Genomic DNA, 21,389 nt, shown 5'->3' with positions numbered 1-21,389 from the left:
TGCTACTGCATTCTATCAGCGGGAAGTGTGACATGCCAAAGTTGCAAAGCTTGGTATGAAGGAGGTTGGGGATGACATCTGATTTTGCATATTTGAAATCTAGAATCTCGGTCTCATAAAGTGTCCACTTCCATAAATCAAGGACGATGTGTAGATGGTGCAGGTTTCAATATGGTATCGACCTGAAGGTTACGGAAAATTTAAATCGTCATTGAAGATATTCAGAACAAGTCAAACGAGAAAAGATATCGCTACAGTATCTGAATATGTACTGTATTGTACATCTGACTAGGTACTCTGCGATTCTTCTTCTGCGTCGGTGGACAATCGAAGATACTGACCGTTCATGGAAGTATGACGCGTCTTCAATAGTTCGGTCTTACAAAAAAAATCATCAGTGATTGCAATTGAGTTTACGGTTGAAATATTAGTGTACTTACCGCTGCAATGACTAGCCAGATTGATCTATCGAAGGACCAAATCAGTCACATTCCCTTACCGTATCGTTCGATAGTGACGTGCAGTGAGGAGCAACCCATGGACTTACCCTATAATTACCATAATCCACCAAGCTTGAGTAGGCTGAACACAACCCCTGTACCAACCGATCTGACCTAGCCTCGCTTTATGCCCTGATTCACCACCTATCATTACATCGTAGCCGCATTCACCATGCTACGGAAGGTATAGCATAATGGATCAGTATGATGTACATCCATATAAAGACTCAGGGATTTTTGGTAGAGATGAACAAGAGGAAGAGGACGCTACATACGATATAATCAATAGCCAGAAGCAGATTAACGAATACCACACTGCCAATTGAGATCAGTGCGGTGAGTAGAGTAAGGTTGTATGCTGCTACAATCAAGCCCAGAGAGACGATTAGGAATATAGGAGGAGCAATCCGATAGGGTGTCGCATGCAGGGGATAGGTGATAAGGTAGATTGATAGTGTCGATAGAGAGATGAGGATGGTGGTAAAGTTCGAGTTGGAGTTGGGAGAAGTAAATTTGGGCGGCATCGTTGGAGTTAGAGATCTATGAATCGGAATGTGTATGTAGAGAAAGAATGCATAGATCGGTTAGAATCAGGACAATACGCTATGCAGGGTAGAGATATATAAATGTCTGCGAGTGTTTCATTGATTGACCACGTATGCCCAGGAGGTGGACAGGAAGATGAGTGGATTTTTTAGACTTATCGATAAGGCTGTGCGGGGTACCGCTTTATGTAAGCTTCAGGTCGAGGTACAGACAGTCACACATTGCCGTTTCTGTGACCGTGCTATCAAGACGATGCGGAATTTGTTTTGCGTGTTGCGCATCGTGCTACATCTTCGTGCTCATGACGCGACGAGGTAAGCGTGGTTTGATCAAATTTCAATGAAGACGTTACATTACGAGATAAGGAAAGTGTATTATTGGTTAAGCAAAACCTTACGGGTTCCCCATTACTTCCCCGTAAATATGATACGCAACTTTCGTCCATATGATCAGACATTTGCGCTATGCAGCTAGATGTAACGTCTTAAAATATGACAGCCTTGAATATGATTGTAGAAAATGAAGACCAAAGTCCAGCAACACCCGAGACGTATAAGATCATGAAGATCGATGACGGCCATACGTGACCGCCGCCCCATTGGCACAAACCTCAATTGACGGTCATTCTTCACCGACACCCCTGCCTCGTTCATCTGACACATCAAGCCGAGATTGATCATATATCATTATGTGCGAGACGTTTGGATGGATTTGGAATGGACAGATTCATCATATACGTATATTAAACATAAATTAGGACGCAATCGACCTAGCAAGATTCTGTGTGGCGAAGTTGAAGGATAGATTCGCCATATAACATATTGCAACTTGACCAAACGATGGCACGAATCAGAACAGAACGACCATATGAGGACGAGGCTAATCCAATTCCTCGTGCTCTTCAGAAGCATAACCCGAGAAGGGCTGTCTCATATTCGATTCTATCCCCACCACCGACATACGAACAAGTCGAGAAGCTGGATGCGTTGCATGGCCCTCAGAATACCTCGGCGACACCACCTCCCCCGCAGACGAGCATAGTGTACAACCCCGAGACAGCAGTCGGAGGTACTCTAGGTAGGTATCACTTGATACATTTGACTGTCTTCGGATTCAGCGCTAATGATGGGAACACCCGCGATTTAAAGTCAATCACATTTCTCAGATCAACTGCACAGACCCTTCAGGTCACACACCCAAACGTCAATTCGGTAAAATCGGAATTATAGCTGGAGTAGTATTCTTTCCCTGGGGTTTGTTCTGGTAAGTACTATAGTATCCATATACTTTCCTGCCGACTTCTTCCAGATGCTGATTATTCGTGATCAGGACGAGATGCGATTCCCAAGTGATATGTAAATCTTGTCATACAATTTTGGAACCTAAAGGATCTAAACGACGTTGTCGAGAGATGACTTACTCAGGGTGTACGACGTCAACAGGGAGAAGACATGGAAGGTGTGGGTATGGCAAGAGGTGTTGACGGAATTGTGCTTGTCGAGGTTTCAGAAGACTGTATTTGTATGATTTCACATCTTCCCTTCTTCCATAGTCTGGTGACAAGTTGAAAGCTATTTTCTCTTTCCTATCTATATTGCTTTATAGCTTTCTTCCATATTTTCTCGATAGCTCAATGTCATGTAGAGTTTGTGTAATTTCTAATCCACGCAACTCACCCAAATATAATTCACTCAACTTTGATGGTTATATGATCCATTTCGGCACCACAACTATATTTGATTCGTCTGTCCACGACACACATACCTACACGATCACTCCCTATTTACATATTATCAGTGGAAGGTATTTCATTTACGGCCATGGAACCTATAATCATCGCATCCCGTCAGCTCTGCGTAATTTATCTGGGCATCCAGCCCCAGCTTAGGGTTTATGCATACACTACATGTCGTTACTATCGTAACAACTTGTATCAGACACATACTATACATGTGTGATATATATATATAGTACGTATATTGTATACCTCATTGAGTTTTGGCACGACTTGGTGATTCGCCATCATAGAGGCTGTCTTGAGGCCTCTGTTGAGGTAAGAAACATTGGATATTTTTAGCTGAGGCGGCTCTCAGAGGCTAAAGAGCCTATCCGAGAAGAAACTGGGGACATACTCTCCAATGCAGGTGAAGTGCATCTAAAAAATAACACAGGTCAAGCACCGCGATTTTTGCTTTGGGGCAGGCAATTCTTGCTTGCCATCAATATGCACGCTTCATTTTGCCCTACACGGGACGCATGTTGCCTGCTGCTGCCAGGTCCACCACCAGCCATCATTCTTTGGACTGAGATGCTCCTTCCTATGAATTGTCATGCATGGTGATAATTGGTGAACATATAACAGAGTGCAGAAAACAGGACGCTGCGGTGGCGATCCGCGAAATTGTGCTAACCTAATGGGCCATACAACACGTACGTCATACATGAAAGCTGGTGTTCTGATGTGAGTTCTCAGCTTTTAAGGCTTCTGTCAGATGTAGGATTGGAAGGGTGTACTGTATGAGATTGAGCTGACCGTTTGACGAGGATATTCTCTTTCTCCACACTACCAGAGCCAACACCAAGGAAGATTACTTCAATCGAGTTCCCAGCTAACACGAGCACCTCGGTACGAAACCTCCTATCGCTCAAACCACCAGACCTGCTGTTTTGGCCATACAGAGCAAGTCAGCTATCAACAACGAGGTCAATCAAGAAGCCCTCCAACTGGGATACCGAATCGATTCGGTCACTTTCCCTGATGTTACCATGCCTCTACAACTTGTCCTGTTGGGCTGTGTCAAGATTGCTGATGGTCGAGTCACGCTTAAGCTTTGTCAGTACAGTGTTTCTTCGTTGGTTATTGCACATGCAAGAGTTGCTGACCTGTTTTGTGTTATGGGACAGTCGTCGCTCTCGTATGCCCTGAGAGCGATCAATACTCCGTTTCCGCCGCAATCCAAGAGCTGGCTCAACTGGTCATCTCTCAGCACCCAAAGCAAGTGCTGGTCCCATCCTGTTCGGGAAGAGTGGTCATTGATCACGGCATAGATGATGTCAAGGAAGTGTTGGAGGAGATGTGGAGGATGGACAAGCACAAGATGTCATTCAAGTATTCTCAGGAGAGTCTCCTGAATCGAATCTTTCGGAGCAAGGCAAGGCTACCGTATGGTCACCAATGATTTGAACTCCGAGTACGCCTTCGACAAACAACGAAGAAGCAGCCAGTCCGATAGTGCCTTCACATAGGGTGTGCAAGAGTTGGCTCAGGGAGAAGATCACCAGAATTGATCAAGGTCGAAACAGTACTAGATGACAGAAAGTGGGGGACCGGTTTTCTGAGCCTGTTGAAGAAAGCAGGGTGGGTAGGTGCAAAATCAGATACGTGTATATATGCTTTACATCCAATCGATAGGCTGACCATTCTTCCATTTGCCGTTGGCCTCGGGTCGCTTCAGCTCCGAAAACTTGATCCTCATCCTCAAGGTCTGTGTCGTAGGGGTGACTGGTTGCTTCCGGAAGAACTCGGAAGAAGGATGGAGTTTGTACTCTGTCGGAGCAGTAAAGAGGGTTGGGAACTGCAGATGGGTTGTTGGTTTCGAAGGAGATGAAGCACGGGTCGAACCGGTAAGTTGAAAGACAAAAAAAAATCCATCATTTCATTTCAAGTCTCCCGCTGAGAGCTCTTGCACGACGAACAGAGCCACGTCATGGCCATCAGGGACGACGAAGGCACCACTCGATACGCATGTTCTTGCTCCATCAGATCATGCAAGCAAATGGTCGCTGTGGAGTTCTTCAAGCTTAGCAGGGACAGGAACGAAAAAGGTGAGGTTGAGAATCTCTCGTTTTTTTCCATAGCAGATTCATGAATTACTGACACCGGAACCGGGTCCCTCCAGATGCGGATGAGGATATGGACGTCGATGAAAACATGATCAATTACCCTTCTCGAGCTAAACACTCAATCGATCACCCCAACGTCCATCCGGTCTGTCCCCGTCACTGACAATCCCTCCCTCCTCACGATCCCAGAGGAGCCATCCCATGAAGAGCACGACACCATCAGAGCTGTCATCGAATTGATTGGGCCCATTGATCCAGCTCGAGCTGATCATTTCGATATCAAAGATCGAGGGGAGGATCCTATGCGACAAAATGAAGATGAAGACGAAAGACGAGGATCGGATTTATTTTGCGGGTTCGATGCTGTTGTGGAGGCGCGATTAGACTAGTAAAATTTTCATATTTCATATCTCTATCTCTTTTACTTCGTATGCAACATCGTTTACAACAGATGCAACCGCTGAACAAGTCGGTCACAATGGACTTCACGCCGTTCCGAAGGCCAAGCAAGTAGAGGTAGATCAATGGTCAGAAGTGATCGGTCAAAATGTTCATCGACAACCTCGAGCCTGCCACTGGCGATAAAGACGTCCCCTTGCCTTTGTGTGATATGCAATTATTCGTCGGTAGGTATAGTGCGATGTATAGTATCATGGTTATTCCGGTGCATAACACGGTGAGGTTAAGAAGTACCGACGGGCACTACGGTGAGGAGTATACGGTGACTAGTCTACCACGGTCACGCTTCGACCTCAAGCACGTCCAACTCACAGAGTGCTCATTGTCAACATAGCGTGAACCGTATTTCCTATTTCTATGTGTATCTTACACCACTTGACCACCACCACTTGGAGCTCTACCCCGAGTTGGTTTGCTCGGCTAGTACAAACGTGAAGGTTGAGTGCTGTCATAGCGCATAATCTTTTAGCTTTCATCGTTTATCGCTCCTTGTTCGTTCGCTGATTGGCTTGAGCAATCGATTGTCGCTCACGTCGGCGCTTCAAAGGTCTTCTCGTCTCGTCTCTCTCATTTATGTTTAATTTTCTTTGTCTTTCTTTCAACTTCGCTTAGATTTAAAACTTCCAGATTGGCTCCTCGTTTAATAATGTTCGAAAGTTCGTTAAATGACGGGATGTCCGCATGGGGATCCACATGTCGTACTCGTACGTGAAGAATGGAAAATTTTGAAAGAGATTTCGTCGAAAACAACAAGTTTGAGTAATTCGACACATACTTTCACAGTTCGTGGAAATTTTTTGATGGGGATCGTGGGAACTTGCACTCAACAAGGCAGGGCGTATTCCAACCCTGAGACCACGCTGGAAAGCGCCCCACTCGTCATGACACTCCTCAAGGTTACTCCGGTCTACTCCGCTGATGCCTGATCTTCCCAATCCCTGATCGACATGGGACTTCTGGGCTCCAGTGGGAGCTAAGTGACCAATGGGATATTGCAATTTCGGCCAGGAAGTATGAAAGCATACGCAAGTGGCGAATAGATTTGCAAAGGGTGGTAACCGCAGAACATACAAGATCCGGTAGATCGGTAAATTTCGAACAAAGAGAAGCTGAACAGATGCGCATGAAGTGACAGCAATTCTTCGAGATGAATTGCGCAGGATATTGCCTTATCACATACGTGCGACCGTAAGGTCTCGTCTAGCATATTCTCGAATATGCGCACACTTTGATGAAATTCAAACCAGCAGCTCATGTGAATACAAGACGCGCTTACGTGAGGAATTCAATCTTGAAATTTTTTTCCCTTTGCCCCCTTGTAGACCCCAAGTTACCGTACATCGTGCATCGAATCCCTGAATGAGCTTCGTCATACCATTAAAATTCCCCCACTAAGAGAAAGAGTCATGATGGGTGTGAGAGAAAAACACGAGAAAAAAGAACTGCTCAAAATTGCATCTTTGAGCATATGCGCAAAATCATCTTTATGATGGTCTAGCTTGTTTGCTCTACACTCTACTGCTAGCTGTACATACATTTCTCGGCTCGGCCTACTGTAATATACACTTTAAATTCTCGGCATTTCGTTTTCGATATACACCTTAAATCAATACAACTTACTGTAATTCCAGTTCATTTGGTCTCATTTCGACCTGGTCTGGATCTCCCACCATATCATTCAGCCGTGACCACCTGCTGTGTTTTTATCTTTCTTTTTAACTCTATTTTCTTAACCATCGGTAGGGTAAGCTCATAAAACTCAAAACAAAGACGTTTCGACACGCTTTCCTCGTGAACCACGAAAAGAAAGGCGATTCATACTCGTACAACTCCCTATTCCATCCGATAGAACAACATACGTCAAAGGCTTTCCTTCCATACCATACGACCGACACGTTCCTGATCACAAGCCCATCAGTCGACCAAAGGATCGTCCTTTCAATCAATTCGCTCGCGAATCGTGAGAAAAAGTTAGGATAACAAGATTCTTTAGACATCTGGACAAGAGAAGGCTTTTCATAAACACGATAAAACCTGGTGAGTTCAGCTCTTCTCCCTTCGTTTCTTCGTATCCTATCGTTCCACTATCCATGTCTCAATGGGGCCTCATGTCCCCACATCTTTCTGATTGTTTTCGACACCAAAAAACTTTTTGCTCGTCGTGACTAGCTTTACCAACCTACCTTCTTTCACTTTGATACAATTTTCAATCTATCAAGAACATGTCGATAGCATCCTCATCGTAGTACTCTGACCCATCACCTTCCCAATGATTTGAAAGTATCCTCAATCCTTGTGACACTCTGTCAAATCAATTTCGATTCAGCCTGAAAAGGTCGCATCGCAACTTCCCTTTTCATTTCGTTTTTTGTTAGCTCACTGTATCATATCCCACATGACCTCTTCTGCTCAAACAAACACTGGCTCGTTTCAATCTCTCCATTCAATCAAGCCCAGCGAACCTCCTCCCCCTCCTCCTTCATCTTCATCTACAATACAACAGTTTTACCCTACACCACCTCCTTCACCCGACATTGCTGATACAGCCACTTTACCGACTACCAGTTCGACTCCACCTTTGCAGGGCAGTACACCACATTTACCCAAATTATCAGTTCCTATCCCCTTACTCCTCGACACGCGACATCACCTACCGCACGCTTCGGGTTTACGATTGGAATCGCCTAGCTCTCTCCTTGCGACTCTTGGAGGCAACAGGGTACTTGCGCTGGATCCATCGTCATCCGTCTGGGATCGCATGCCTTACTCAGCATCTACCGCGACCGTATCAACCCCGAACGCGATGGAAGAGGATAGCGTGGAATCGCTGGTGGGCGGTCAGAGACCTCAGCCTTCTATGCATGGGATGCACTGGGCGATGAGGAAGCAGAAGTGAGTGAGATCATGACATGCGATACACACCCTTTGGGCTAGGTTCTAGTCTAAGGGTCAACGCGGATCAATCTCTTTTCTTCATCAATCCACCATCAAAAGCGGTCAGCTGACGTCAGCATGTGATTACAGGTCCAGTGAACACATCTCGTCTATATTCGTATCTCCACCAACACCAGAGAGGATGGCTTCTCCAACATCGGAAGATCCTCCGAAAACATCCGTACAATTCTCACGGCCAGTCTCAGTTTCTTCCCCAAATAAGACAGTCGAGTCAAGGTCAAGTGCTTCTTCTTCCCCAAGTGGATCGAGAGAAGCTTCTCCCACCGCAAGTCCGCTGTTATCGGCTACTAAAGTCTTACCTGCACTGTCGTCATCGAACGGAACGACGATCCCTCTGCAGGTGTTACCTGAAGTACGATCACCACCGAAAAAGACAATAGCAATGACGACAGATTCACTACACCTCACCGCCAAGAGAGGTAGAAGACCTAGATTATTCGGTTTCACGGAAATGATGGATGGTCATTCTGCCTCGGCTTCTGCTTCTAGCTCGGCAGCCAGTTCAGCAGCAAACTCACCTGATCGAACACCACCTACTCATTCCAAACACTTTGACTTTCATCATTCCAACAACGCTAGCTTGTCATCCAACACCTCTTCACCCGCAAACTTCATGCCTAGACGACATCCCGTACGTGCTCGATCAGAAGCAGCTTTGATGTCGACGATACATCACATCCCACCTAGAAGGAGAGAAAACGGTCTCAAGTTGAATTTCGACGGGATCGTCCCTCTCCCACAACCTCGGGAAATCCAAAGTGCAACTATCCCTTCCCCTTACACTTCGAGATTGATACGAAAGAAATCAGGAGAGATACTTAAATCCGCTTTGAAGTACGGTGGTCCACTCTTACCTAATGGTACACCTATACACGCTCGCGAATCCAGCCCATCACCCCTATTCGAATCCAAATCTTGTCCATCGACGCCTAGTTGTCCGAAATACGTCCATTTCGACGCACAGCTCGAGCGAGTCAAATTATTCTTGCATGACCAAAAACCCCAAGTCGTCAGTCGAGATGGATCACCTACAGCCGATACGACTTCTGAAGGAGATGAATTCCCATTCCCTTCGACCGATGAGGAAAGAGAAGTGAAGAAGGTCTTGACCGTTTCTTTACCTAATTTCCCTACTACTCACCCTCCTGATTCCGAGCTTTATCTCGAGTCCCTCTTCCTAGAGGATGACCGGAAAGCTCTCAAGGGAGTGGTAGTTTGCGCAAATATCGCTTTCCAAAAATGGGTCGCAGTCAGATTCACTTTCGATTGGTGGCAAACCACCTCGGAAGTCACGGCTACATACAAAGAATCCATCAAAGGTGGTAAATTCGACAAGTTCATCTTCAGTATCAAATTAAATGATTTACTCGCCAAGATCGAGGAGAAAACTCTGTTCATGGCTATCAGATATACTGCCGAGGGAAGAGAAATTTGGGATTCGAATGGTGGACAGAATTACCAAGTCCTGTTCCAGAAAGTCGCACCTCAACCTGCTGGATTGAGAGCGGCGAGGAATAGTATCAGCTTGCAACCTGGTATGGGTAAAGCCGTGGGTGGAAGGACATCTCAGTGGAGTGTGGCCGGAGCGAGTAACGATGATCGATTGGCAGACCTCAGAGCGAAATTGGACAGGTTGACGGCGGATGAACCTGATAGAGTACCTGTTTCACCCAATTCGTCCAGACATTTCAGCTTCGATTTCGGTCGAAGAGGCTCGACGACTAATTCTTCCGGATCTGGATCAAGTCGGAGAGGATCCGAAAATTCACCTGGTGGTTCACCTTCACGACCGTTCTCGCCCATGGACACGAAAGCTTCTGATTTGCCGGCCGCTGGTACTGCCCTAGCGGCCAGATACGATTTTAGTACATCACTCAAAACCACCGCTCGAAGAGGTTCGTCCTCCCCCGTTGGCAAACCAGGTGAATTACCAGATGTGAAGACTGGTTTACTCAATTACGGCACGAACGGTCAAAATGGGCAAAAGGCGAATAACAATCCTCATGCTGCTACCGAGTTCTATTCACCGAGATTCAGTCAAGCCACGCTGATTACGAAGACGAACGATTACTTCTTCTCTCCTACTAGCACATCAGCATCTACCATGCCTATGCCTGCACCTGTACCCGATGTCAAGGTCCAGGGACCTTCTCCACCGCCAATGGAGGATCGAGAATCCACACCTACCCCTACCACCGTCAACGCTCAGATACATACTGGCCAATCGACGTACACCGTCCCTACATCAAAACCTCAGCAACCTGCTGTCAAAGCTCCGTCATCCAAAAGACCTACTGCGTCTTTCTCCCGACATGCCACTTATCCATCGAAATTCACCATCGGCGATGATGATTCCGTCCAAGTCAGTCCAAACGTCTCGCCTCCTCAACTCATAAAGTCATCATCGACCGAATCGACCGCTACGGATACACCCTCTGAGTCACCCAGATCCCCTGCCGATCTGTCTTTGGCCAAATGGAGTCCTACGGCCAAGTCCGCAGATTCAAGTGATGATGCGAATAGCTTGAGCAGTTATAGTAGTTTCCTCGAGCAGTGAGTGAACGTTGTATGTACTCTGATTTATATGGATTGATCCTGATGAGCTATCGCCTATAGATTCTGTTGGGGAGGTAATTCGATGACACCGGAACGAAGATCTCATTCGACTTCATCATTGGATAATTACTTTCAACCTGTCGATATTGAATCTTCTGGATTATCAACTCCTAGAGCATTAGCTGATACGCCTCAAGCCAAGACGAACCTCAACCTTGTCGAAACTCCCTCATCCACTACCAGTAGTAGTTACTATTCGACGTATTCCAATACACCTACCACCAAAGAGGACCTTGAACATGTCGAACGAGCTTTAGGAGGCGCGGGAGGGAGTGAGAGAGTCCATGTGAATGGTCATATGTCACCGCCTGTGATGGCGTAGTTTGTTGTGGTGATCTAGCAATTTGTTTATTATTCTTTTCTTTCTTCGATGTACCTCGTGCGCCTTATAATCTCATCCTGGTTTTTTCTCATTAGCATTGAGTTTTTCTCAGTAACCTATCATGTAGCATCATATTGTATTTTTGATCGATTTTTTTTCCCCACTTTCATCTCATTTGTTCATTTCGTAGGACTTGTGGATAGACGATATACATGTCAATAGAGGCAATAATTGGACAATCTGGTCATCTTCCTTCGTCTTCTGTTCTCATTTCGGTGTAGTCAGGAGAGAGGTCATTTACATCTCATGTCATGTCATGTCATATATCATGCTACAACTTACAAATGCCACATGTGTCGCGTGTGAGATCGCATCGATTTATAGCAGGACCACTTGTTTGAGCCCGCTCGAGTGTATCTATACGTCTTTCACTTGTTCTCGAGTATTGCTCAATCATCTTTCCACAACAGGACAACTCATATCATGCTCGCTCTCTTTCCCGAGAAGGAGATCACGTATGATGAGATATGGCGGTTGATGAACCACCGTGGTTTACGTGTACTGATGTTGACTGATGTGATGTTCCTGAAACAGAAGCAACGAAACAGCACGGACCTCCTTTGCTCCCAAGTATAAGTGAGAGTGATGTAACGCACAGACCATCAAAAAGAAAACAATGTTTATCTCTCTCTCTTTCTTCCCTTGTTTATCCGCTGTTCTAACATTATTCATTCTGCCAGTCATACTCATTATCACACTCATACTCACACTCAGTCTCACTCTTCGATACCTCGGTATAGTCACCGGTCGATTCGTAAGGTCAAATCAAATCATGCCAAAGTCAAATGATGGAAGCGATACCAACGACTCGGTCAAGTCCCTTCCCACATTCGAGGGTCTCTACGGCAGACAAAGTGAGTGATACCTGATCAGAAACTCGTCTGACTCTGCGAAAGAGCTCGACTTATATGGCCTTAGGCATCACCCTCCTTCGACCTTTTTCACGGTTCTCGATTTCATCATTATTCAGATCATCGCCCGCCCCGTCTAATCTACCTGCTACGACACTTCTAGATCCACTCATCCTTATCTCTTTTACTGTGCCTTCAGATCCCCTTCCTGCTCTGGACCATATCACCAAATCGTTAGAGGGATTGAAAGACTTTGCCACCCAGCTCAAGGAGACTATCCATTCTCAAAATCTCGACATTGAACATGGGACTGTCGGAGAGAGGATAGAAAAACTACTGCAAGCTTATCTGGCTGGGATATATGTACTTTCTAGATTACTATGGGACAACATCTCAGATTGCGATGCTCAAAAGAATGAAGATCACAAAGCAGCCTTGAAGCAATGCATCCAAGGATTCTTCCTCCTCTTTCCTCAAGTCCAGACAGGTGACGATATCCACAAGCATATCTTAGGATCTATATTCCCATCCACTCAAACCAGATACTATCAACTCTCACCTCTTCTTCAACACCCTCGTCAACTCATCTCATCCCTCCAATCCCAACCTACTCGACCCATTGCCCATTCCAAGTTAAAAGACCCCATCCAATCCCCCGTTAGATCTTCGTTCCTCGACCATGTCCCCGAGTCAGAGGTTTTATATGCCATATCACTCCTCGATACTTTCCTCGAAGGTATGCAGGGGGTAGAATGTCTACCGGGACCCATGGTGGCTAAGACAAAAAGGCAGAAAGAGGATGATAAGAGGAGGCCATTGAGGGTAGAGATGGAAGCGAGGGTGATGAAGTGCGATTTGTTGATGAGTATGACGACCAAGAGGATTGGGGAGGTGAAGAGTAGAGCTATGAGGAAGATACGATCCGATGTCGAACAGGAAGGGGAAGGAGCTGAACATAATGAGGGTGATGATGGAGGTCAACAGGTCAAGGATATTAAGCCTACATTCAGCTCAGAGGATGACCCAGAAAATCCTCATGGTACTACTGGCTCTTCAGATGACACAAGATGGGAAGATCTGTCGGAAGAATGTTTAGTGGAATGTCTGGACATGGCCAAAAAGCTAATCGAAGGAGGACGAGCCGAAGTCCTCTCCAACCACATTGAAGCTGTCGATTGGTTAGGCCAAGATGGAATCATCCAACCAGACAAACAAGAAGCAACTAGGAGATCCAAATCACCGTCTCGCGATGTTACTGGCGGAAGCGATTCGGAGGATGAAGATGAGTCAGACCTGGGGAGCGAAAGTGAGATATCTGAAGAATCCGCCTTCGGAACAACGCATCCTTGTCCTCTTAGAAGTATATTCAGACTACATGATCGGTACGAAGAGCAACGATTGGCCGTGTGGCTCCACCTCCCATCGGCCAAGAGAGGTAAGATGGGACGGTTCATGCGTGGTCTGGAGGGGAGGGTGGGAAGTAGCTGGGATAATTTTGGATTGGCGGCGATGGTTGAGTATGATAGGTGAGTTTGGATTCATACCCTAGGATCTTACGAGACATCGCGTGGATCTTAGCTGACCCTTGTTTGTGGCTCTGTGTGATTGCAGCGAGACCCTTATGAGCTACGGACTGGGCTCAGACAAACTTGATAAATGGGTTGAGTTGGCTTCGATGAGAAATGCGAAGAAGATCAAAAGAAAGGGGAGAAAGACTGTATAGGGATGTGACCTCAGGGTTATATCGAAAGGCTGAGCTGCTATTCTTTCTGAATCATTAGTTATACTTCATACTACCAACGCTATCTTCCACAACTCACTTTCTGTAATGCTTATATCCCACTTCTACCATATCATACCAACTCTATCATTGTTATCACCTAGATTCACCCATCTGTTCACTTACGTACTGATACGACCTACAAATGCCAGAATTGTGAACAATAAATAAGTGACAAATTCATTATATGTATTCGTATGTATGTAGTTCTAATGTCCCTTACAATAATAGTATGATTATAAATGCTGGGGTATATTTCGAGACCAGAAGAATTTGATCAATACATACAGATTTTTCACGTTGCACAAATACAAGTAAACCAACAACCTTTCAAGATCATAACAACCCTTCACTCTCACTGGTCTCACCCTCACTGACACTAACCCTATCATGTCTAATGAATACTTTCAGATCTGACTTCGAGTTCTCCCCATCACCGTTGTCATCTCCGATCTGCCAGAACCCTGAGACTTTGGTTTTCACCGTCATCTCTTTCACTTCTACTTCACCGAGTGGCTCCGTCTGGTTATCATTCAACCCGAATGGATCTAAAACCGGTTGACTTTCGTTCAAAGGTGATACTTTACTCGAAGTCGCTGACCGCGTGTTCGAATTTATACTATCCGATCGTCCATGTGCATGGCTTTGTCCATTCATTCGATATTTGTAATTAAAATAATCACCTTCCTTATGAGTTTGAGTAGGTGAACCATAAGATCGTCTATTGACATATGTCGTATGACCTAACCCTTTGATATTCTGAACTTGAACTTGGTAAGAAGGTTGATCGTATCGATATCCTATGGGTGTATTCACACTTGATTCAGGACTTGCGGGTACAGCTGAATGATATGATTCGTTGGACGTTTTCCTTTGAGGACTAGGTTTAGGAGCCAATGCCGTGGTATAACTCTTTCGTTTGACGGTTGGACTAGTCATAGTCGTGGTCGTTTCTTTGATGGTTGACATGCCAGGAATTAAATTGTTTTGTCTACTTGACATTATATTTGGGTTGACTATACTTCCCTGTCGACTTGATAATACAGTGTTCGGGATCAGACTATTCTGTCTACTTGACATTGGGACCAAACTATCATGTCTACTCGACATCATTAATTCGGGACTGACGATACTTGCCTGTCTACTGGGAACCGCCGACGATGGCACCGAACCGGATACGCTGAATTTCCTCAACGCCTCATCGCGATTCTCCAATTGAAGGATCTTGTTCTTTACTGAAGGTAAGATCGAATGACATGATGAAGTTGATCTGGGTGATGACGGTATGTTTTCGTTTTCTTCAGAATATGCCATTTCTTCTTCCATTGGGATAGGCAAAGAATTCTGTCTCTCGCTCTGAGGATATACTTGAGTTCGGACATGTAACACCTGTGAGTTCCTAGTACACCCTTCAGGTCTCCAATCAGGATTACCGAGCATCTCCTTTTGTTGAGGTTGGTATACGTCCTGGTCCATTGAGAAAGGCTGATATACCCCTGGGACCAGTGGCAAAAGCCTCTTAGTAGGAGATGTGGGGTTAGGGGAGTGACTCTGGATATGCGGTTGAGGTAACGAGCTGAGACTGATTGGCGAATCTGATTGGTGTCCCTCAGAGGAAGAGGCTGAATCAGATGCTACGGAAGGTGCCAATCCAGGTAAACCAAATCCACCTTCATCACCACTATCTCCATTTAGATCGGGTGACCTTTTGTCTGCCGAAGATCTCGAATTGGTATCGGACTCGGAAGGTAAGATTTGATTTCTGAGTTGACTGTTCATCGAAGGAAGCTTCATCATATCCATTGATCGATGAACGGGAGACAGACTCTTGGGGCTCATACTAGGAGACGATCGGATCCTACTTTCTTTCTCCGGCGATGTGGAAAGTACAGAAGAGGAGGTTTTGATCCTTAGTGGTGAACCTGGAGCAGCGAAGGTGAATGAGTTCTTCTTTTGAAGCACTCTCGCGACGGCGATTGGCGATGTCGCGATAGTACCTGAACTACCTTCCCTCCTCATTGGCGACAGCTGACCATGACCTGCTGTGCCCATAGTCGAAGATTCTCTTCTTGACATCGCACCGGTATTACCCTGCGGTTGAGCCAGTATCGAAGAACCTCTTCGTGCAGTTGTACCGGGACTGAAATTGATACTTGACATCGAATCTTTTCTGAACTGCGAAGAAGATGCTCGTCTAGCATCAGCAAGGAGAGAATGACTGATACTTGACGATTTGGTTAATGGGGCGGAAGACGGATTGATCTGAATGTCTTTGAGAGATTCGGTTGGGGAGGACGATATTCCACGTTCTTCCTTCTCATCCGAGCTCGAAGATAGAGGTATCAATTTGGAAGGTACTTTGATTGAGATGTTTCTCTTGACCACTTCGTATACTTGACCAATCTCCGATTCCTGTTCGCTGACAGCCGATCCAGCTGCGAAACTACCGTAAACCGATCGAGTGGCTGCTATATGAGATTCTCTATCTCTGTCTGGCTCTTCCTGATACGGTTCAGACCCAAATGGTAATCTCTGTGAAGAAATTGACGAAGGGACTTGTTCCACGTTCTTTGCTGGGGAGAGTAGATATTCCTGATCATCCTCATCGTCCTCGATTTCAGCATCTTCACCATAATCATACACGTTATCCTCATGTCCCTGTTCAGACATCACCTGTTCGAGTTCTTGTCTTTCTTCAGGTACCATATTCGCTAAAACCGTCTCGTTACCTGCATCCAGTTCGAGTCCCAACCCCTCTTCTTTGGCATCTTCCGTTTCTTGAGTGGTATCTTGTACATTTTCAAGACCGCCATAGACACCATCATTCTCTTGAGTAATAGCTTCATCTGCTTCATCCTCGTTATCGAGATCATCATTTTCATCCGTATTAACCACTCTCAACTGTCTTCGTTGGAAATCCTCCTTGGGCGATTCAATCGGCAGTGGATCCTGATTTTCCTCCGTAGTATCCTCCTCAGGCGTGTTCCCAACCATCTCATACACCTCTTCGCTCGGCGTGTGACAAGGTCTGAATTCACCTTGAAGGGGTGTATCAGGCTCTCTACCTGGACTCAAAGGTTCTTCACCGCCATACAATTCTCTTTTCTCTTTATCTATATCCCGATGAATCACCGCTAATGATCTCTGCCTCGCTAAGGCTCGTTTGGCGGCTACTCTCATCTTGTCTTCCTGACTCTCGATCGCATTCACATCTTGATCATGATCATTCTCATCATCATGAGTTTCCCCCGAGAAGATGGACTGCGAATCATTATGATGAGAACTCGAGTTACATGACATCACTCTCGCTCCTTTGGGTTTCAATGACGGATTTGATTTCGTTCGAATATGAGTGAGATTGTGAAGGTCGGTTCGATTCGAGATACTGTAGCTTGATCCTAGACTCAAAGGCCTTGGTTTACCAATCACACTGTGAGTTTGGGATAGTGCAGGAGGTAAGTTACCCATAGCTTCTGCCTCTGCCCTCAATCTACCAGCCTGCAGGAGAGCATCAATGTGTAAAGTCGTACTGCTCGCTCTGGCTGCTCCTACTACGCTATCCGCACTAAATTCTGAAGAACTTCTAATCGCACCCGGACGAGAGTTGGAAGGTTTAGGTTGTTGATAAACACCTCCTGTTCCTCCTATGGTGACTTGTAGATCCCGACTCTGACCATTAGGTACAGGTTGCTTGTTCGACACAGGTGGGTTGAGCAAACCAGGTCCGTCTCTGGGCATAGGTGGTGGATCGATCGAAAGGAAGTTTATGAGCTGCACAGGAACATCAACGTAGATACTTCCATTGACCGTTACTCGGAGAGTATATTGAACTTCGATAAGTCGTGTACGTCTTATCGATAACATCCCAGGCTACAGTCAGGAGGACAGATCAGCGCGTTTCCAAGTCAAACGGAATCATATCGCGTCTACTTACAGGAACTTGCAAGCTCAGATCCCAATGACCACTCTCGCCAGAATCGACACCTGTCCACCAACCCTTACCCGTCACTCTACCAGCGCCATGACTGATGAAATCAGCTTCGATGATCTCTTCGCTGATCTTCCTTCTTTGCGTGGTAGTCTGACAAGCATCAAGATCGGGTGTTCCAGGCACACCTTCTCCTACACAGTTAGGAAGCGATTTACGCTTTTTGATCAGTTTGGTCGTCAGGTCCGAGGTATCAAGTAGAGGTTGTGTGTTGAACACTTGAATAGTTTGCAGCAACGCCAAGTTGAGTGTTTTGATCTATGACCGAATAAGGCTCAGAATCAGTTCTGCTCTCTTCTTATAGACACTATGACTCACCTTCTTATTACTATCGTTTCTGATAGCGACCTCACACCATAGTCTCTGCCCACTGACCCAAATCCGTCTACCCAGACTGACCCTCAACTCGACTCTACCTTTCTCACCAGTCAAATTCCAGCCTAGACCTCTCTCGGTGTACCCCTCAACAGGTTCGGTACTAGGTGCAAGCACCAGACTCGGGTTGAGATACGGTAAGACCACGATTGATCGATAGAAATGCGCTATTGACCTTTTGCCCGTAGAAGGTATATGTATCTTGACTGATCCAACTACCACGTATCTCACACATGGACCTTTACCATTCTGGGAAGTATAGGTACCTTTCGCTCCGCCGCCTAGAGGTAGACGCATCCGGAATGGTATGTTGTGAGTACCCTCGGCGGCCAGCCTGTACCCATCGGAGTCAGGTCCAGAAGCGAATAGAGAAGAAGAGAGGTTGTGCTGGATATCCGGGTCGAAGACTGGTAACGGGTGCGGTTGGTGGTAGAAGATATGCCGAGTGGTGGCGGACAGTTCTGTACGATCACAAGTTGGTCAGTATGACAGGAACAAATCAGTCTCTATGAGGTATGGGACTGACCTTCGAAACCAACCACTCTGACCTTCCCACCACCAACTCTCAAACCCTCTCCTCGTTTGCCCCCCGTGATTTTCACTTCCATTCTACCTCTGACTTCACCACCTTCCACTACACACTCTCGTTCCAGTACTACATCAACTTCCACCCTCGCTTTGCCTTTCTTACTAGCCTCCAGTCGGACTTTGTTATCCTTTTGCCACGAGGTTTCACGATCATCTTGCTCAGTAGGTGGAGGAGGCAAGAGCTTATTCGTTGATAATCTCCTTGATTTAGGTCCACCTAGTAAGACGTTCAATTCCGCCGAGGAACGCTGCTTCGACGAAGAGGGATGTAACAATGTGCCCTGTCTCGCTAGAAGCTGCGCCCCGTCGGACAGACTCCTACCTCTATTTCCTAACATAGTCGGCTTTCTCGCCAGGCCATTCTCGTGAGACATGGAACTTTCACTCCATGGTCTAGCTCTGAGGTCTTCCTCGGACGAGGCTCTATCACGATGTTGGTTCACGATAGAAGCGGGAGACTGAGCCGAAGGTAATAGACCTGTACCGGATCCGCAAATCGTCTCTCCAGGTCTAAAAGTTCCATCGCCGGTAGGTGAAAAAGCTAACATCATTCCGCCGTTTTCGGCTGAGAGCAACACAGCATTCTTCGAATGGATCCCAGAGGATATGTCGGATGTTCGCTTGGCCATCATCGGTGGATCTTTCCGATGCTGAGGTCGGTCCGTCATATCATCCACTTCGGGTACACCATATAAATATTGCGGTTGTGATTTCGATCTGGACATCTGTTGACGATTCTGAGGTGGGAGGTATTCCTGAGAATAAGCTTGGTATTGATGATATGCGTGGTTGTTGCCGTTGGTGGGATCTGAATAGGTTGTAGCTGATCGAGGAGGGTGAATGTTCGTTGGTGGATAAGGGAATTGTCTAGTTTGATAGGTAGAGTGTGAGCCGGAGGACTGGTGAGATTGTGACGAAAGTTTGGATGGTGAGGCTGCGATCGACTCTGATCTCGAACCTGAAGGAGCTGATCCATTGGATATACTTGTCGAGGGCCTTCTAGGATGAGGTACAGGCAAGTCCATTGGCGAAGCCTCGACATTGGTCGAAGATGGTTCGTTTGCCATATTCCTCCCATGAACATAATTTGATACCTCCTCTTGCTCGTTCTCATGTACTAGGTCATCTTCTCCAGAGAGGGGTAGATATTTTCCTGATCCCCCACCACCACCTCCGAAAGTATCTGCTCCTGAACTCTTGGAGAATTTCCTTCTCATATCTTCCGATATCTGCCTGCTTGCAGTAGTGAGATGTGACGCGATAGAAGCACTGCGTGTAGGTGTTGGTAGAGGTCGTAAAGATTGTTTGGGCGTTTCATCTTCCATCCCATGCTGGGATTCAGCTTCTTCAGGTTCAGATTCAGCTTCTTCTTCGTCTGCATATTGCGGATCTATAGCTGAATCTAAAGTCACATTGTGACTATTTTCCGATTCGCTTCTGATTGAAGGTCCGCCGATCCTAGGCGAATGTACACCTACGGATCTCGGGCCCATGGGCCTAGCTGGACTGGGCGGGATAGCGGAGAAGCTCGTAAATCCTTTATTGCTACTACTGCCTTGTCTTGTATGAGTCGGTCGAAGTTGAAACGCAGGTGCAGGTGCACCGCGAGTAGGCGAAGGTTGAGGTCGAGAACCAAGTTGGCTGGCTAATGGAAGTCGAGATGGTGAAGATTGTGAGGGTTTGGGAACTATACCGGTGAATCGAGGGAGTTGAGGCTCAGCAGGAGGTGGAGAGAGTGTTGAAAAAGAGATTCCGAGACCTTGCGAGGAAGGGTTGGGGGAGATGGTATGAGGCATTTTGTCGTGTTTTATGGGTGATAGTCGTATAAGTTGCACTATTGTTGGTCGAGTGAAGCTTCGAAGCGCATTTGTCGATACCTATGAGAAGCTTGAGAGAACGGGCGATGATCGGGTGTTATTAGATATATAGATAGCAAAAGACATCGACAGCTACAGTGTACTGAAAGTGATGAACGATGATTAAAAATAGAAAAGACGATCGCGATCAGAGACAAGCGCTAGAATCGAAGCATACCTTGAACAGTACGAAGGTGGAATCGAATTGTGTCAAATTGTCATCTAGTCGTGATGTACAGCTCACCGTAGTCTTTTGTTGTTGTTCTGTCAGCATTTAGTCATGAGCAGGTGCAGTAGACTTGACTTGAATTCCGCAAATCAAACCACCAGCCGAAGTAACGCATATTAGATAGCCCTGATTTCATCATCTCAGACTGGACACGAACCCATCCCACAGACCTGTGAGATGGAAGGTGGATGATCAAGGTTCAGATCGAATCATGTTGGGAATATGAGATGTATCATTTGTTGGGATCCAGAAACATCAGATGGCTGAACTGGACGCTTCGAATGGAAAAACAACAACGAAAAACAATCCGATGTCGGAGATCACCGCTGGGCAGGTCTGTAAACGTGGATTTGATCCCGCATCTATCACGTGACACTGTGGAGGTCCCAAAGATGAACGAGCTGGATTTTTGGAATGTCCG

General features: G+C 46.2%; 6 protein-coding genes across 6 annotated transcripts; 4 read left to right on the top strand and 2 right to left on the bottom strand.

The window, feature by feature from the left end:
* Positions 1-288: 288 nt before the first annotated feature.
* On the bottom strand, positions 289-1,024 carry I203_106251 (uncharacterized protein; the record flags this gene model as incomplete). Its single annotated transcript, XM_019148012.1, has 4 exons — positions 289-378; positions 441-465; positions 548-675; positions 776-1,024. The coding sequence occupies 4 exons, from the start codon at positions 1,022-1,024 to the stop codon at positions 289-291; spliced, it is 492 nt and encodes a 163-aa protein (XP_019002930.1).
* Positions 1,025-1,885: 861 nt separating this feature from the next.
* Positions 1,886-2,313, top strand: I203_106250 (uncharacterized protein; the record flags this gene model as incomplete). The annotated part of the gene is made up of 2 exons (XM_019148011.1): positions 1,886-2,123; positions 2,195-2,313. 2 exons carry the CDS (start codon positions 1,886-1,888, stop codon positions 2,311-2,313), a joined length of 357 nt encoding a protein of 118 aa, XP_019002929.1.
* A 1,174-nt stretch (positions 2,314-3,487) lies between these two features.
* Positions 3,488-5,052, top strand: I203_106249 (uncharacterized protein; the record flags this gene model as incomplete). The annotated part of the gene is made up of 7 exons (XM_065517926.1): positions 3,488-3,507; positions 3,704-3,879; positions 3,951-4,169; positions 4,293-4,404; positions 4,502-4,670; positions 4,745-4,871; positions 4,946-5,052. The coding sequence occupies 7 exons, from the start codon at positions 3,488-3,490 to the stop codon at positions 5,050-5,052; spliced, it is 930 nt and encodes a 309-aa protein (XP_065373230.1).
* A 2,691-nt stretch (positions 5,053-7,743) lies between these two features.
* I203_106248 (uncharacterized protein) lies at positions 7,744-11,241 on the top strand (the record flags this gene model as incomplete). Its single annotated transcript, XM_019148010.1, has 3 exons — positions 7,744-8,240; positions 8,373-10,856; positions 10,920-11,241. 3 exons carry the CDS (start codon positions 7,744-7,746, stop codon positions 11,239-11,241), a joined length of 3,303 nt encoding a protein of 1,100 aa, XP_019002928.1.
* Positions 11,242-12,073: 832 nt separating this feature from the next.
* Positions 12,074-13,875, top strand: I203_106247 (uncharacterized protein; the record flags this gene model as incomplete). The annotated part of the gene is made up of 3 exons (XM_019148009.1): positions 12,074-12,155; positions 12,220-13,678; positions 13,764-13,875. 3 exons carry the CDS (start codon positions 12,074-12,076, stop codon positions 13,873-13,875), a joined length of 1,653 nt encoding a protein of 550 aa, XP_019002927.1.
* A 393-nt stretch (positions 13,876-14,268) lies between these two features.
* Positions 14,269-20,679, bottom strand: I203_106246 (uncharacterized protein; the record flags this gene model as incomplete). Its single annotated transcript, XM_019148008.1, has 4 exons — positions 14,269-17,802; positions 17,867-18,178; positions 18,239-18,756; positions 18,822-20,679. The coding sequence occupies 4 exons, from the start codon at positions 20,677-20,679 to the stop codon at positions 14,269-14,271; spliced, it is 6,222 nt and encodes a 2,073-aa protein (XP_019002926.1).
* Between the last annotated feature and the right edge of the window lie 710 nt (positions 20,680-21,389).

The sequence above is a fragment of the Kwoniella mangroviensis genome (assembly GCF_000507465.2).
Source record: "Kwoniella mangroviensis CBS 8507 chromosome 1 map unlocalized Ctg02, whole genome shotgun sequence".
NCBI classification, from domain to species: Eukaryota; Fungi; Basidiomycota; class Tremellomycetes; order Tremellales; family Cryptococcaceae; genus Kwoniella; species Kwoniella mangrovensis.
The sequence above is the reverse complement of the archived record's forward strand: the minus strand, read 5'-3'. Positions and strand labels throughout refer to the sequence as shown.